Source organism: Mchenga conophoros, linkage group LG8 (assembly GCF_057382185.1).
Source record: "Mchenga conophoros isolate Kocher_MC1m ecotype Shallow Benthic linkage group LG8, M_conophoros_male_GT1.1, whole genome shotgun sequence".
NCBI classification, from domain to species: domain Eukaryota; kingdom Metazoa; phylum Chordata; class Actinopteri; order Cichliformes; family Cichlidae; genus Mchenga; species Mchenga conophoros.
In genome coordinates this window covers 26,079,820-26,094,116 of record NC_140533.1, presented here as the reverse complement: position 1 = coordinate 26,094,116, position 14,297 = coordinate 26,079,820, and the positions used below count along the sequence as shown (strand labels likewise).

At 39.7% G+C, this 14,297-nt stretch overlaps 1 protein-coding gene across 1 annotated transcript in view; it reads left to right on the top strand.

The window, feature by feature from the left end:
- The window catches only part of myo1d (myosin 1D), a 125,164-nt gene that overhangs the window by 60,975 nt on the left and 49,892 nt on the right, over positions 1-14,297 (top strand). Inside the window, exon 16 of the mRNA XM_085285242.1 lies at positions 1,435-1,642. Coding sequence (XP_085141368.1) covers positions 1,435-1,642 — 208 coding nt within the window. The remainder of the gene's footprint in view (positions 1-1,434; positions 1,643-14,297) is intronic.

Below are 14,297 nucleotides of genomic sequence, written 5' to 3'. Positions count from 1 at the left end.
TATCCTGTGACAGGCGGGTAGTATAGGCTGTATACAACAGTATGACGTATGCATGTACTGCAAGTAGTGATGTATAGTGCATTTCTTTCACCCGTTGACCAAAACATCTGCTAAATTTGCCTGTTTTATATCTAGAGCTAGTTTTTGACAACAGGCTGCAAAACCAGCTGATTCTGGCTTTTCATGTGTGCTGTTCTTTTAATCTGTTTGTGTTTCAACACAAAAGAGATATCCAGAGACATTACTTGGGGTCTTAGAACTTATCAACATATTAACAATGGACATATTAACATTTCACTGGATGCTAAATTAATAATACAAATCTGCAATCAAAGAGATCCATAATCTCGACAGTTTAAAGTCTTGCACGCAGCAGCGTTCATAAGAATGTTCTGCTTTGGCCTCATTACATTTCTGTAATGAGGCCAAAGCAGAACAAAAGCTCAGGGTTAAACTTTAAAGACTGTTACAGGACAGATGTGGATTCTTAGAGTCCTCCGATAGCACTCGTCCTCTGACATTTTAAGCTTCACGTTCTTTTTTTTAATTAAAAATACAAGTCAAATATCACTTATTGGGAACTGATCACTGCTGATAGAAGATATAATAATTGTAAGATTGTTTTGTTCTAATGGAACATAATGCGATCAATCCCATACTTACACAGTGTACAGTGTATTAACTAACACTCCAAAATAGTACACATACTTGTGCCTCACCCTTATTCCCCAGCTGTCACATTCACCCACTGCCCTCCTAGAAATCCTGCTGGATTGAGGATTAAATAATGAGACTTTTGCATAACATGCTAACAAGGCATCCAACTCCATTACTCCAGTCCTCCTCGGTGATGGCATTATATCACAGCCTTACCAGTGGATCAGCTGTGAAATGACTCAGATCGCAGCTGTTACGTGGCAAAGTTTTGAAAACTGTTGATTTGATCTGGCAGCAGTGATGGCATCCTGAACTCCGGCAACCACCCCTAAAGTCTGCAATTAAATAGGAAGTAATAGAAGATGATGATGCGACGTTTGCTTTGAGAGTGTCGATGAAGAAGTATAGAGAAGATTAGAAGGAGTTTAACTGTTTGTTTTTGAACCCAGGACTTGTTATATCTATGTAATCTGATGCTGAAAATATATCTAGAAAATGTTCTCTGAATTTAACTATAGCATTGCTAATATGTTGATGTTTAGCAGGTATAAAGTACCATCTTGATTTGACATATTGGCATCGTAAACAAATGCAATGTACAGCTGGGGCTGATGGGAGATTCATTAGGACAGAAAGAAGTCCTCAGCAAAGTGAAATATATATATAGAATTATCCAGATCCTATTTAATTCCTCCCACAATGATCTAAATTTAAAGTCATAAATCTGCTGACACACAGTGCACATTTCTTCATGCAAACACTTTGTCCTTCCTCCAGATATAAGATGATCTCCGAGTTTACCTGGCCAAACCACGACTTGCCATCAGACAAAGATGCAGTCAAGAGGCTCTTGCAGGGCTGTGGGTTCGACCACGACGTGGCCTACGGCAAAACAAAGGTCTTCATCCGCACGCCGCGGACGCTCTTCAGCCTGGAGGAGCAGCGAGCTGAAATGGTTCAGAGAATCGTCCTCTTCCTCCAGAAAGTAAGAGTCTGACTGAATCTCAGTAGATGATGAATCAGATATGTCAGCTTGAAATGTAAATCAGATGTGTCAGTATTACACTGATATCATGGGAAATTTATTGGTGATTTAGTGCTGCCAAACTAATGAAAAGCCCCCCTGTTGTCACTGATTTTATATTTTCCTTCTCTTTTAGTCGTCCTTTTACATCCTCTAAAACTTGTCCTGAATTCATGCAAAAAAATATCCTTTTATGGTATTCATTGACAGCAAAAGGGTTCCTAATTGCAAACATCTGTTATTGTAAATACCTCCGATTTCCAGTCATCAACAGCTATTATCTGATTACGGCCCTTGAAACAAGATCATGAGGTTCTTCTTGTTTCCAGACCCAAGTCGTGCTCTCATTGATATTCACCAGCTTTTGTTCTGCATATGAATAACCTGTGAGACTAGAAAAGCTCAGCCTGTACTCCAAGTTATACAAGCGCCGAGGTATTTTTGGACCTGATATAATCTTGTACTATTAGCATTATTCTCTATCTCTTAGGGTGAATATCTTTCTGCCGCTTCTCTTTTTTGTCTGAGTTTTCACCCACGCAACTCTCGCACAGTTACCAGATAAGATAAGTAGATCTCTAATTTAGAATTAAAGGTGAGTCTGGGTTTTGGGGCAATAACAGAGATGTTCTTTGTGTTAAATTAAAAGCACCACCATAATGCAGATGTGTCCTCATGTAATTGAGCCATGTCTTTGATGTTTTTGCTTTGCAGGCTTTGAAGTTAATCACACCTGCTTTAACTGTGAGGTCTCTGCAGGTGTCAGTGGACTGTAAATATGAAGTGAATTAGTTGTACCTAGATTGTTCAGCTAGATGTTAAGATTGGCTTGGACTAAGCTTAGACTTTCCTTACATATTGGGAATAATTCAGACTGTACATGAACGATGCAAGTAGCCATATTGAGGGCTCATGGTCAGCGTTTTAGCCATCGCCATCTTTGTTTTTATAAACCAGGCATCAAAGGAGCAGGTAGTCACGCCCCAAAGCTACCCATCTTTATCGTATAGTCAGTTGAGACTATAACCTCATATGGACTCATGTGACTCACTGCTGGTCATGAAAAAGAATGCACATTTAAAGCACTGTGCATTGATTTCACTTGACTTTTCAAATGCTAAAAGGTTGTGTTCATTTTTTATACAGTCTGTGGATCAAGCATCTGATACTGGGAGACGTAAACACATAGCAAGAATGAGTTAACTGTTCTTCAATATTTCTTGATCAAGTGATTTGGATTCTTTTGTATGTTTACCTTCTTCCGTGTCACACATTTAAACATTTCACAGTTTTACATGTGTGTTAATTGAAATGAAAAGTGAACTGAAATGAAAAAAACTGAACCAATTGTTTATTTATTTATTTTTATTTTCATTTCTTTTCTGCGCTTCCTGTTTTGGCTCGCCTGCAAGCTTTGCCTCCTGCTGCTGTATCAATTAGTTGACTAATATATTGTTGATTAACAGCAATAATTTGTCATTTGTCAAGCTAACGCCAAATGCATGTTCCAGCTTCTCAAATGCGACGCCTTTTCTCTGGTTTGTACAATTACAGTTAAATAACTTCAGATTTTAGACTGTTGATGGGACAAAAGAAACACATGAAATCAGTATTTATTGCTTTTTCTTCCAGCTATATATGCTGCAAATGATCTGTTATGAATATTGATTGCTGGTGTGTGTTTCTCTGCATTCATGCGTCAGCGGTTTGATGACACCTCCTTCAGGCGAGAATGTCAGTGTCTTGTTGTGATTACGTCGCATTCGCTGACACGTGTCGGCTTAGCGTGCAGAGTACAACTTGTTATTTTTTTCATTTACTTTGATAGATAAAGACATGAGTCTGAGAATGTGGACTGTGGCTCTTTCTGCGTATCAAATTGAGGACACGAAATGCAAATCGCCCGGATGCTTCAAAATGCTTCTTTTGATTGACAGCCAAACGGCAATACTGTCAGTCTGTCAGCAGTTTGTGGGCGTGCAGTGTGTACACACTCTACACACATCTTACAGACTATAGCCTACATTTGGAGTCATGTGATTGGCACTCACGTGCTTTTTCCCAGCCTGTCATTACATTACCTTCGCGTGGGCAGATTCCTTTGCACCATGTTGCTTTCATCCCTACCTTTCTCAAACATTCTCTCCAACCTCTCAGACATGAAAGGGTTATCCAAGCCATATTAACTTTTGTACAGGATTGATTGGCTGACCTTATCGATCCGTTTGACCCTTTGCAGGCTTTTCCCACAAGCTCGCAGGACGGGTGTTGGCTCAACCGCTCCCTCAGGAGAATCTTATCTTGTATCTCACAGGATAAGCAGGCTTTGATAATGAAGGGAAAGCCCAGAGGATTTGAAGCTTCCCCACCTAAGCAAACATCACAGCATTGCTGAGGTGGAAGAGGGGTATTTAATCTTGCCCTCTGTCAGCATTAAAGCTAGGCGTGCAGTTTGCGCTTAACACACAGTCGCATGCCCATTCGCTCATGCGATATGCATGCAGTGACACACAAAATCAAATAGTGGTGTGACAGCAGAATTGACTCCTGTATGTACCACGCTGTTACTCAAACAAACATCCCAGACGGAGTATGATCTGCTGTGCCAAGCAATCCCCTTATCAGCACCTGGCACACCAGACTGCCTTATGCCAGTCGAGACCACAGTGCCAGGGCTGTCATTGTATGACTGCGGCTCAGACACACTTCTTGTTTCTCCGTTTGCTCTGTGGATTTATTATAAAACCACTCAGTTTGCTCCATCAAACAACAAAAAAATCCCCCTACAATCTGTGAATCTGCACAGTCTCCTAAACACAGGTTGAGTGGCCGCTCATAGTGCCGATGCTGCTGGTCGGAATCGGGAGATCATTGTATTTTCTGTGTCTGTGCTGTTGCTTTATTCCTTTAAATTACCATAATGTACAATAAACCTGGTGTAGCTAGAGGAATGGACTGGTGCAGGGGGAGGGGCAAGAAGTCCTCTACTGCTTCATTTAATCCTCTACCCTTCAGCCCCTGTATTCACGTGCTCACACTCGCCTCATCTTCCTGCTTGTGTTGTGCTACTGAGCGCAATACCAGTGATTGCTCTGCATCCATGTCTGTGCAGTCCTGCACTGACAACACTGAAGCCTGCCACATTGAAAGCAATCTGATTTTTACCACTTTGAGAAATGAAAGCATGAAGATTCCCAAAAAAAAAGCACATGACATCTCAACATAAATACAGATGTTATAAATTATACATAGGCCACCCCCACCTTCACTCTGTTAAAATGAATATTTCATAAATTCAAGCTCAGCCATCCACATCACAGTACCTGTCAGCGTTTGTCAGAGCAGGGACAATGACGAGAAAAGAGACACCCCCCTCTCGTGTATTCTGAGCTTCCGCCTTAATTGCTTTCCAAAGCTTTACATACTCTCCATAGCAGTGGGTTTATCAGACGTGGCGAGCGTTATGTCTTGGGCAGTCAGCTTTAACAGCGCAGCCACAGGGGGCTTGTCTGGGCAGGAGCTAAATGAAAATATCTTTAAAGGATAAAGAGCTTTATTTTATTATTTTGTACTGTTTCCCGTTGGGTGAGTCGTGTCTTCAGGCAATAAGAAGTGCAGCAATAATTTAAGTCTTTTTGGGGAAGACTCTGACATGGAGAGCCCTCCTTTATAGCCCTCTTGTGAATAGTGGGCTACTTAGTGCAAGGCTAACACTGCCTCCTCTCTGTTTAACTGCCCAGAACTGATCTGTCTTCTTCTAGACATCAGCAGCTACATGATCTGTAATCCTTTGATCCTATCTGAACCTGCAAAGTGTTTTAGTTATCATCAAAAGCTATCACCTCCACAAAACTCAGTGCAGCTGTCTGTAACTGATCAAAGGAAAGTTTAACTTTTTTGTAACAATCCCACCGCTGGGTTTGAAAGAAATGTGCCTCCTTTGTTCTCAGAGAAACCTGTAATGATGAAACTCTTCATGTGTCTTTTTTTATATGACACTGGTTATATGGCAAAAAAGTCTTTATTTTATATTGTAGTATATCATATTCTCAAACTTCCATGTTATTCATTATTTAGTACCTAAGTTTCTGATCTTTAAACCTCCTTAAACTATGAAGCTGACTTTTAAAGAAATGGCAGATTTAAATAAAATAAAAATAAATGGATAAAATTCAAGGCTGTGAGATTGATTGTAGCCTATAAATATCTTACAGCCCACAATGCTTTTGGATAATGTGAAAACTTTCTCCATGGCAACTGAAGTGTGGCTCACAGGCAGATTCATTTTCCACTTGGCTGTATCCTCACTAATTCTCACTAATTTAATTTCACTTGAATGAAATTGAAAATGTTATAAATTAGAGATGCAACAGACATGGCCACCCTGTAGCCTTGTTGTCGTTGTCGCCTTTAAAACATGGCAAATTACAAACCACAGGTCCTTGATAGTGGAAAGAATTTAAGAGGCTAATGAGGGAAAATCTGACACAAGTATCTGAACAAATCAAACACAAAATCACATTTTCAGAGATTGAAAGTGATCGAATTTCAAAATAACTGCCAATTAAAGGTGCAGTATGGACTGTTTTCATTTATATCCTGCCACGAGAACTTGAAAGAAACACAGGGATACTTTGATTTTTTTTTCATGATTATTAATAATTGGTTGTTGTACATATTTAGTCACCCAGGAAACAGGTTTGAAATAGTGCATGTGTGTCTCAGACTAACACGCTAAAGGGTTCTTCACACTATAGTTTAATGTGGTCCAAATCAGTTGGCAAATTTGTAAATTTGTAGCTTTTTCCTGTGATTCGGTTTCTTTTCTCAGGGAAAAAGTTAAAGCAAACCAAAATGTGTCCCTGCCTACAAATCAAATCAAATCACTTTTATTGTCACATCACATGTGCAGGTACATTGGTACAGCACATGTGAGTGAAATTCTTGTGTGCGAGCTTCACAAGCAACAGAGTTGTGCAAAATACAATACAAACCACATGCTTAATGTCTGCATAGATAGGTGCTGTGTTCTGGACTAGTGTATACAATGGAAAATTTACTCCTGCCATTTATTATTTATCTGGGAGATCTGCACTCCTATGGGAGTCTGCTGCATCCCAGAATGCAAAGCATATGTGGCCACGGAAAGGTGCTTAGCTCAGACTTGTCGTGTACACTTTGTCGAATCAAGGCGGGATCACATTCTTAACATAAACAAACCACTTGGTGGTTTAGAGTTGGTTTGGAAGCAGACTGAGATCACCTCCATAAAGTGAAAAACTTCAGCTAGACCAAAAGCTGGTTTGAATTGTTTTTAACCAGAAGGACACAATTATACTTATAGTTGTGGTTAGGGCTGGATCAGGAGACCTTCACTTACACAGACCTTACACTGCAATAGGTCTAGGCGACTGGAGGCGTCCCATGATGCACTGAGTATTTCTTCTTCCCGTCTTTTCACACCCTGTGTTTATACACCAGTCTGAATTATTAGTTTTTATTAATTTCTGGCTCTCTTTTACAGCGTGTCTTTATCCTGTCTTCCTGCCCTTATCCCCATCCGGTCGTGGCAGATGGCTACCACTCCCCGAGCCTAATGCTGCCAGAGGTTTATTCCTGTTAAAAGGAAGTTTTTCCTTCCCACTGACGCAAATTGCTCACCCATAGGGGTTCTCTGATTGTTGTGGTTTTCCTTCTATTATTGTAGGGTCTTTACCTTATAAAGTGTCTCGAGGTTGTTATTTTTTTTTATTTTTGTTTTGATTGAATTTAATTGTTATAATTAACAGAGAACTGATGTTAATGATCTTCAGTTTCAACACAAATGACATTGTTTGGGTGAAAAACAAACTACTGAATAGGCTAAATGTTACATACTGGATAAGACAAAAGATGTCAAACCTTCCACTACTAAAAATAAAACGTGAAAGAAAAACATAAGATTTCTGGACTATTTTTGAAGTAAATGTAAAAGTTTTGGATAGTTCAGAAAATCAGGAGAGTCAGAAAGTGTGAATATATTTTGATATTTCTTTTTTGTTTTTTGGTTCCATTGTCGGTTAGAAATTTGATAAAATTTTCATTTGTATGAGATCTGCATTAATGCTCTGTAGATTAGCTTTGAGCACCTTGTGGTTTCAGTAAATGAATCAATTAGCTGGTTTTATTGCGTGTCCTTCAAACATGTTTGACTAATGTGTGTTCCTTTGAGCTCATACTGCTGTCCGTTGGCAATAATCCTCCAGTCCATCTGAATGATGCATCAGCTTTGCAGAGATATTCAATGTACTCTTCAGTCCTGTCTCTCTCAGTGAGATTGTAATGTTTAAACTGAGTTTGAAAACATTTGTTTCACATCATTAGTGTACATTAGCCAGAGGTAAAATTTAAAATGACAGCATGTTCTGGATTGAAAGAATGAGGAATCGGTGTCTGGATTGTGCCGTTGATCTTTACTGAGCAGTGAGCTGCTCACTCGAGCACTCTATTGATTTATGATAATTGCTGCTGACCTGAGCTTCAGCCTAATGTTTTCCCGTGACAGCCTCTGGACAGTGCATGTTTGAAGCTTCACTAAATTCTGTCACACACTCTTGATTTCACCCCTCCCCCTCCAACCCAACATGCGTATCGAGCATGTCACTGGAAAACCAGCTCAATATCCCCGGAGGATGTGGAAACTCAGGCATTCGTCAGTGCAGTGAAGTGTGGCGCACCGGCCTATCTGTCTTTCCATGTCGGAATTTTGTCACGCTTTGTGTTTAGGTGACAACAAGAGGAATGGTTGTTTTTTTTCCTGCTTTGAATTAGACCTTTTAGATTGCCAACGCTGCAGTCCAATTCCGTTAGTAGGCCTTTTATTGGCACTACAGAATACTTTCAGATTAAAGACATTCAGTATTGCCAGCTAATAATGTGCCCTGTCTGTGTTCTACTAAACATTTCAACAGCAGCCTTCCTGCTCTCACCGGTCGCCCTTGCACATGTGATTTGTAAATGCTTTTACTCAGCCTTCATTTCCATAAAGTCAACCCCTCAAATAAAACCCCAGCTTTCTGTCCCACTTTGTTGCAACCAAAGATCCCCAATCTGGCTTTGATGAGCTCGTAAATCCAAACCTCCAAAGCGTGGTGAAAGCAGAGCCTTGGAAAGGATGATCAGATGGCTTTATTGGCCGGGAGAGTAAGGGGGCAGACCGTCAGGGGCCTTGTTATTGGCCTGATTTATCCACAATCCCCAGAGTGTCATCTTCATCAGACTGCCACAATCATTGCAGCCAGCCTGCTACACTGTTTAAGGGGCAGAAAATGTGTTTAGGGGGTGTGTTTGTGCATGTACAGGTAGCTAGATGGCCTCATCGTAACTTTCAGATCTGTTTACCTGCCATGCACTTTAATGAGGCCCCAGTGAGGAGATGGTAATGCCTTTTGTCTGATTCTTGGTTAGTTATTACATTTTATTTCTCTTGCTTTGCCTTTCACCTCCAACCCCAGTATTTTACAATGTAATTAGTGACTTGTAGCTTAGATAAACACAGCTGTTGATCTGGCGTAGGCCTGTGCACCATGTGGATATGAGGCAGGCAACATCTCAACTCGGCTTACACCGAAGCTCTAATTTGGCCACCTTTTGCTTTGTTACTTAGTGTATGATGTGAGCACATATGGGCCGGGACTGTGTGGGGTGTCAGATATCACAATGTGACATAGACAAGACAGAAAGGGAAGCAGCAGGAAGAGCACATCACACTGCTAATGAATGAGGTCTGTTGTGTATTTCTTTCTTTTTTTTAAAAACAAAGATTTAGCAGTTCTAAAAACAGGTTCATAAAACATCCAGAGAATGAGACAAACATAATCGAAACATATAAAGTAGCATATTCAAGAAGCAGCTGTTATATAGAAGGGAAAAAAAAATTTAATATAATGCTATAGAAGTCTCCTTGTAAATATTAACACACAGTGAATTTAATTCATCAGAGCATGGATCTACTTTGGCTTTGGTGTGCATAAAAAGAAATAAAATGGGGGAAAAACATACTGAGTGTACTCCTTCAACACATACAACTGGAAAATCTTGCACTGCACACAACATTTAGTCTGCCCAGAGTCGCCATTTAATCTGCAAGCCACTTTACAACCCACCTGCATATGATCCTTTTCATGCTGTCCGCCTTAAGAGCTCAGTATACCAACTGCACTGGTCATTTAGAAAGTCTCATCTTTTTAAACTGTTCTAACATCTCCTTTTATCAGTGAGCATCTGATTTGATAGATCATTAAAATGGAGGTTAAAGAAACAACACAATCATACACTCATGCCTTTAATCTGGTTGTGGCTCTAGTGACACAGGTTACACAACTCAAGAGGTGGAGGAGAATAGCGACAGTAATGGCCCACTTCTGTTGTTTTCACAACCTTGGGGCTTAAATAAGGCGTGTGGAGAGCCTATGCATGGCTTTGAAGGTGGTTGTGGCTGTTTTCTGTCACCAGGGTGACAGTTTAGTAGACCAAATAAACAGTCTGTCTGTGAGCTACTCCTGTGCTACTGTTGCTCCAGCTAGCTGCAGAGAAAATCTAAGTTTTATACAAAGAGCTAAAGTGTTAAAAACGATGTTAAGTCTCCACTTATAGGTCTGACTAAGCTCTTCCTTCTACATGGTGAACTGTGCACTCTTTCCTTTCCTGTTTCGACACACATTTCAGCCAACTGCACACAAACATCTATGTAGGTTGCAAACCCATGGCACCATAAATCCCTCATTGCCCCTTTCCATAGACTAGGTCGATGGTCCTGGAACAGAGCCATAATGCAATAAATGAATTATTGCAGATGGTAACAACAGAATTCTCTTGACTAATGTTATCTAGAGTGAATTAGTATTTAATATAATGTTGAACTGTAATTATAATCATGCACTAATAGATTACAACATAAATAAGAAGTCTTGCCATACAGCAGCTACAGATGACAGTAAACAAAGAATATAAAGATGATGTTTTAAGCTGTTGACTGCTATTATAAAGTCTAAACATAATTACAGCGGAGGATACTGTGTAGCTATTCAGTATTTATTTTTCAGTTTTGCTATGCACGACAAGGCAAACCTCATCTCACATAAAGACAAACCAGTACAAGCAAATGTAGTTCTAACAAAAGTTGTAAATGAATTAATAATTGCTTTTGTTCAAATTAAATCTTTGCAATAGTCAAAAAGCAGCACACAACTGAAGTGGAAATGAGCCAATCCTGACATCCATGAAAAATGAGTTTCAACATGAAAAGCCGTTTTCTAGCCTCTTGTTGGTGAAGAAATAAACATTATATAAAGAGGGTAAGGTATTGTCGTCAGGTGGTAATTCTGATTTAAATGCACATAGTTTGGTTTGCATTCACACCAGGGACGTTTTGACAGTAATGTCTGACCCAGTGCCCACTCCTGAAACTTTGCCTAATTCACCGTAACACTCTGAGCCCCTTCAGAATTCAGACGAAAGCAACTATTAACCTCATTCACAGAGACGCGAGGAAGCCACCGTCGCTGAAGCCCATTCATTCCTCCCACCACCGTCACCCCGAGCACGTGGGCGAGTCCTCTCAGGGGTCGATTAGTGATGACTATGTAGCTGCCCTCCTTTTCTCACTCTCATGCATTATGTATTAAAGACAGTGCAGCATGGAGAAAACAGAGGATACGGTTTTAAGCCGTAAAATGACACAGCATTAGAGGAAAACTGTTTGCTCTTATCGTTTGACGTTTATGTAACACAAGTGTCAAAAGATAAAGACTGCTATTCCCCCCCCCCCCCCCCCCCCCCCCTTTTTTTTGGATCTATTTTCTTGAGCTGTTTTGGAAAAGTAATCCAGTTTTGCAGCTTTAAGACGATGTTGTGTTTCTCTTTAACGACATCTGTGGATGGAAATTTGAATTTCAACAGCAGAGACATAAAACCTACAAACTTTGCATCACAATAGTTTGGACTAAGAATAGCTTTGATATGGGGCATGGCATTTATCAAAGCTACACTGTAATAATTAACACAGCCATATAAAGAATCAGATCTACTGTGGACAGGAACCAGCTCAGTATACTTGAACATACATCATTTACAGTAACATCTGGGGAGCTGATTATTCCGTTTTTTCTAGCTAACTACGGCTGATCTCAGCTTAATGGGCATAATGTACAACTGCATAAACTTTGGAGGATTAAAAATACAAATTAAACCCTCCTTTTTTTTAAACAAAGAGAGTGTGATCAAGCCACTGTGGTCATTACATAACATGCTAGCTTTCCCTCATTGATCCAAATGTGATTCAGGTTCTGCTCATAACTACCCTCTTTCCACTTTGTAAGTAATGACGTGGTTAAGTCAGCACTCTAAGCTAGACCATTCTCTACATGCTTTAGTTAAAAAGTGAAAATGTTTCACTAGATATAAAACAATTTTCAGCTGGTGCGGTTAATTATTCTGCTGCAGTCCAGCAGTGCATGACTTATCTTCCTCTCTGGCATTTGTTAGTCTCATCAGGTGAAAACTACCACCTCCACAGTTTTAATATGCAAATGCAACAAATCCTTTTCTTTGCCACCGGCCTCCCCCACACTTTGAATCCATTAAATATTCATGATATCTATGATTACTGCGCATTACACTCAGATGATATCTGCTAGAGAGCCTCCAGTGCAGTCTGCAGCGTTGCCTTAAATTTGTAGGTCTGTGACACTGGATTACTGGCGATGAAAGATTATTTAGACACAATGTAGCCACTTAAATCTGGAATAAACTGAGAGGCTTCATGCATGCCTGTGTATGTGTCTATAAGAGGGAGGGAATACAGCGAAAGGAAGACATATGGTGGCGATTTTAGTGAGGCCGAGTTTAGAGTTATGGTTCTCTGGGGCCCCACTTACATCTATTATTCATGTTCTCGAGTGTCTAATAGCCACTCAGTCTATGTTTGGTTACAGGCAGGTCCTTATTTTAGCTTCTTTAGACTGAATAAAGGCTGTTTAAACATTGCAGTAAGAAATGTATAACAAATGAGAGATTTAATGAGTTGTAATGGTGAGTCACAACAAAATTATTAATTTAAAAACATGGTGCTTGACACTTTGAAATATGTGCTTATATATTAGCTACTATAGCGGTATTTAAGTGAATTTAATGCTGCTATGAAGACCTCATGATTCATATTTAAGTGCAGTGGGTTGCACGTGTTTACGGTTCATTTTTATCATGGATTCATGAGCTAGGCAACCTGCTGCAGTCCATAAAAGGGCAAAATGTTGGAAGTTGTTTCTTCACATGAAGGCCATTTTAGGTCATTCGAAGTTGAAGCTTTGGACAGTGTTTTAAATTATTGATAACGCGTGTCAGTGTTTGTCTGAGGGTACAGCAGGATCCCTGATGTGGTCTCTGATACAGGAGGGTTTAAAGTAACTGCAGTCTGCTGAACGAAAAGGCGGGGGGGCTATTTTCCTTATTCTTTCTGACAGTTCCCTGCTTGTTTTTCATTTTACTTTATTGTTATTAAATTATTAATATTGGTTTCAGGTACATTTTTGACACAATTGCTTGTTTCTGCTCCACAATTTAAAAATGTTTTGTTCCTGTGGTTCTGGTGAAGCAACATCACTGCTGTCTGAGTCTCTTTGTACTGTGTAGTACTACACTATAAGAAAACCAATGCTGATTTAAAGTATAGTTCAGTTTGATTTGTCATTTGACAGAGTATAGAGTATATACACTACTGTCAGTCATAGGTTTGTTTGTTTGTTTTAGTTTATTTTAAATATATAACCAGTATACAGTCAGTAAAAAGTCATTTAGGAAAAACCTGGAGGAACCTGGATATATGAGGGCAATCCCAAAAGTAAGATCTCCTATTTTTTTTTTAGAAATGCAAAAACTGTTTATTTTCTATAATATTTACATCATTTTAAAGGTTGAATTATTTCTTTTTCTACATAATCATCATGTCAGTTGATGCATATTTGTAGGCGCTGTTCCAGTTTTACAATGCCCATGTCGTACCAGCTCGCCGCCATGTCCTTCAGGAAGCGTTGAACCTCATCTTTTACCTCTTCGTACTGCTGTAAACTCTCTACACCACTTACAAAACAGTTTAACGCCTTTTGCGTTCAAAAATCGAATAACTGCGCACATTTCGCCCTTGAAAATGGGAGCTCCATTTTCAACGTCTGCCAAGCCCAAACAAGCATCCAAGTGAAGCCGAGCATGCTTGTTTGAGAGTGGAGGAAGCACCAATCACAACAGTGTGACGAACAGCCGTATGAACAGTTTCTCTACATCCCCACCGCTTTGGAAACCTTACTTTTGGGATTGCACTCACACTATACAGAAATAAATCAAAATACATCACAGTATTACTTTACATTTGTTGGTTTAGTTTACATATTCGAAAAACAGTGTGAAAAGGTGTGGCTTAAAGTGTGGTTGGTAATGCAGAGTAATTTCAGTGTTTGCGCCGTAGTCTCCATAAACAGTTTATCACTTTAAAATGTGCAGCTACAGCCACGCATCCTGAATTCAGGTTCTTGTTTATGTAGAAGTTCATTTTGTCCCTATTCCATTGCTCCTTTAAACCATG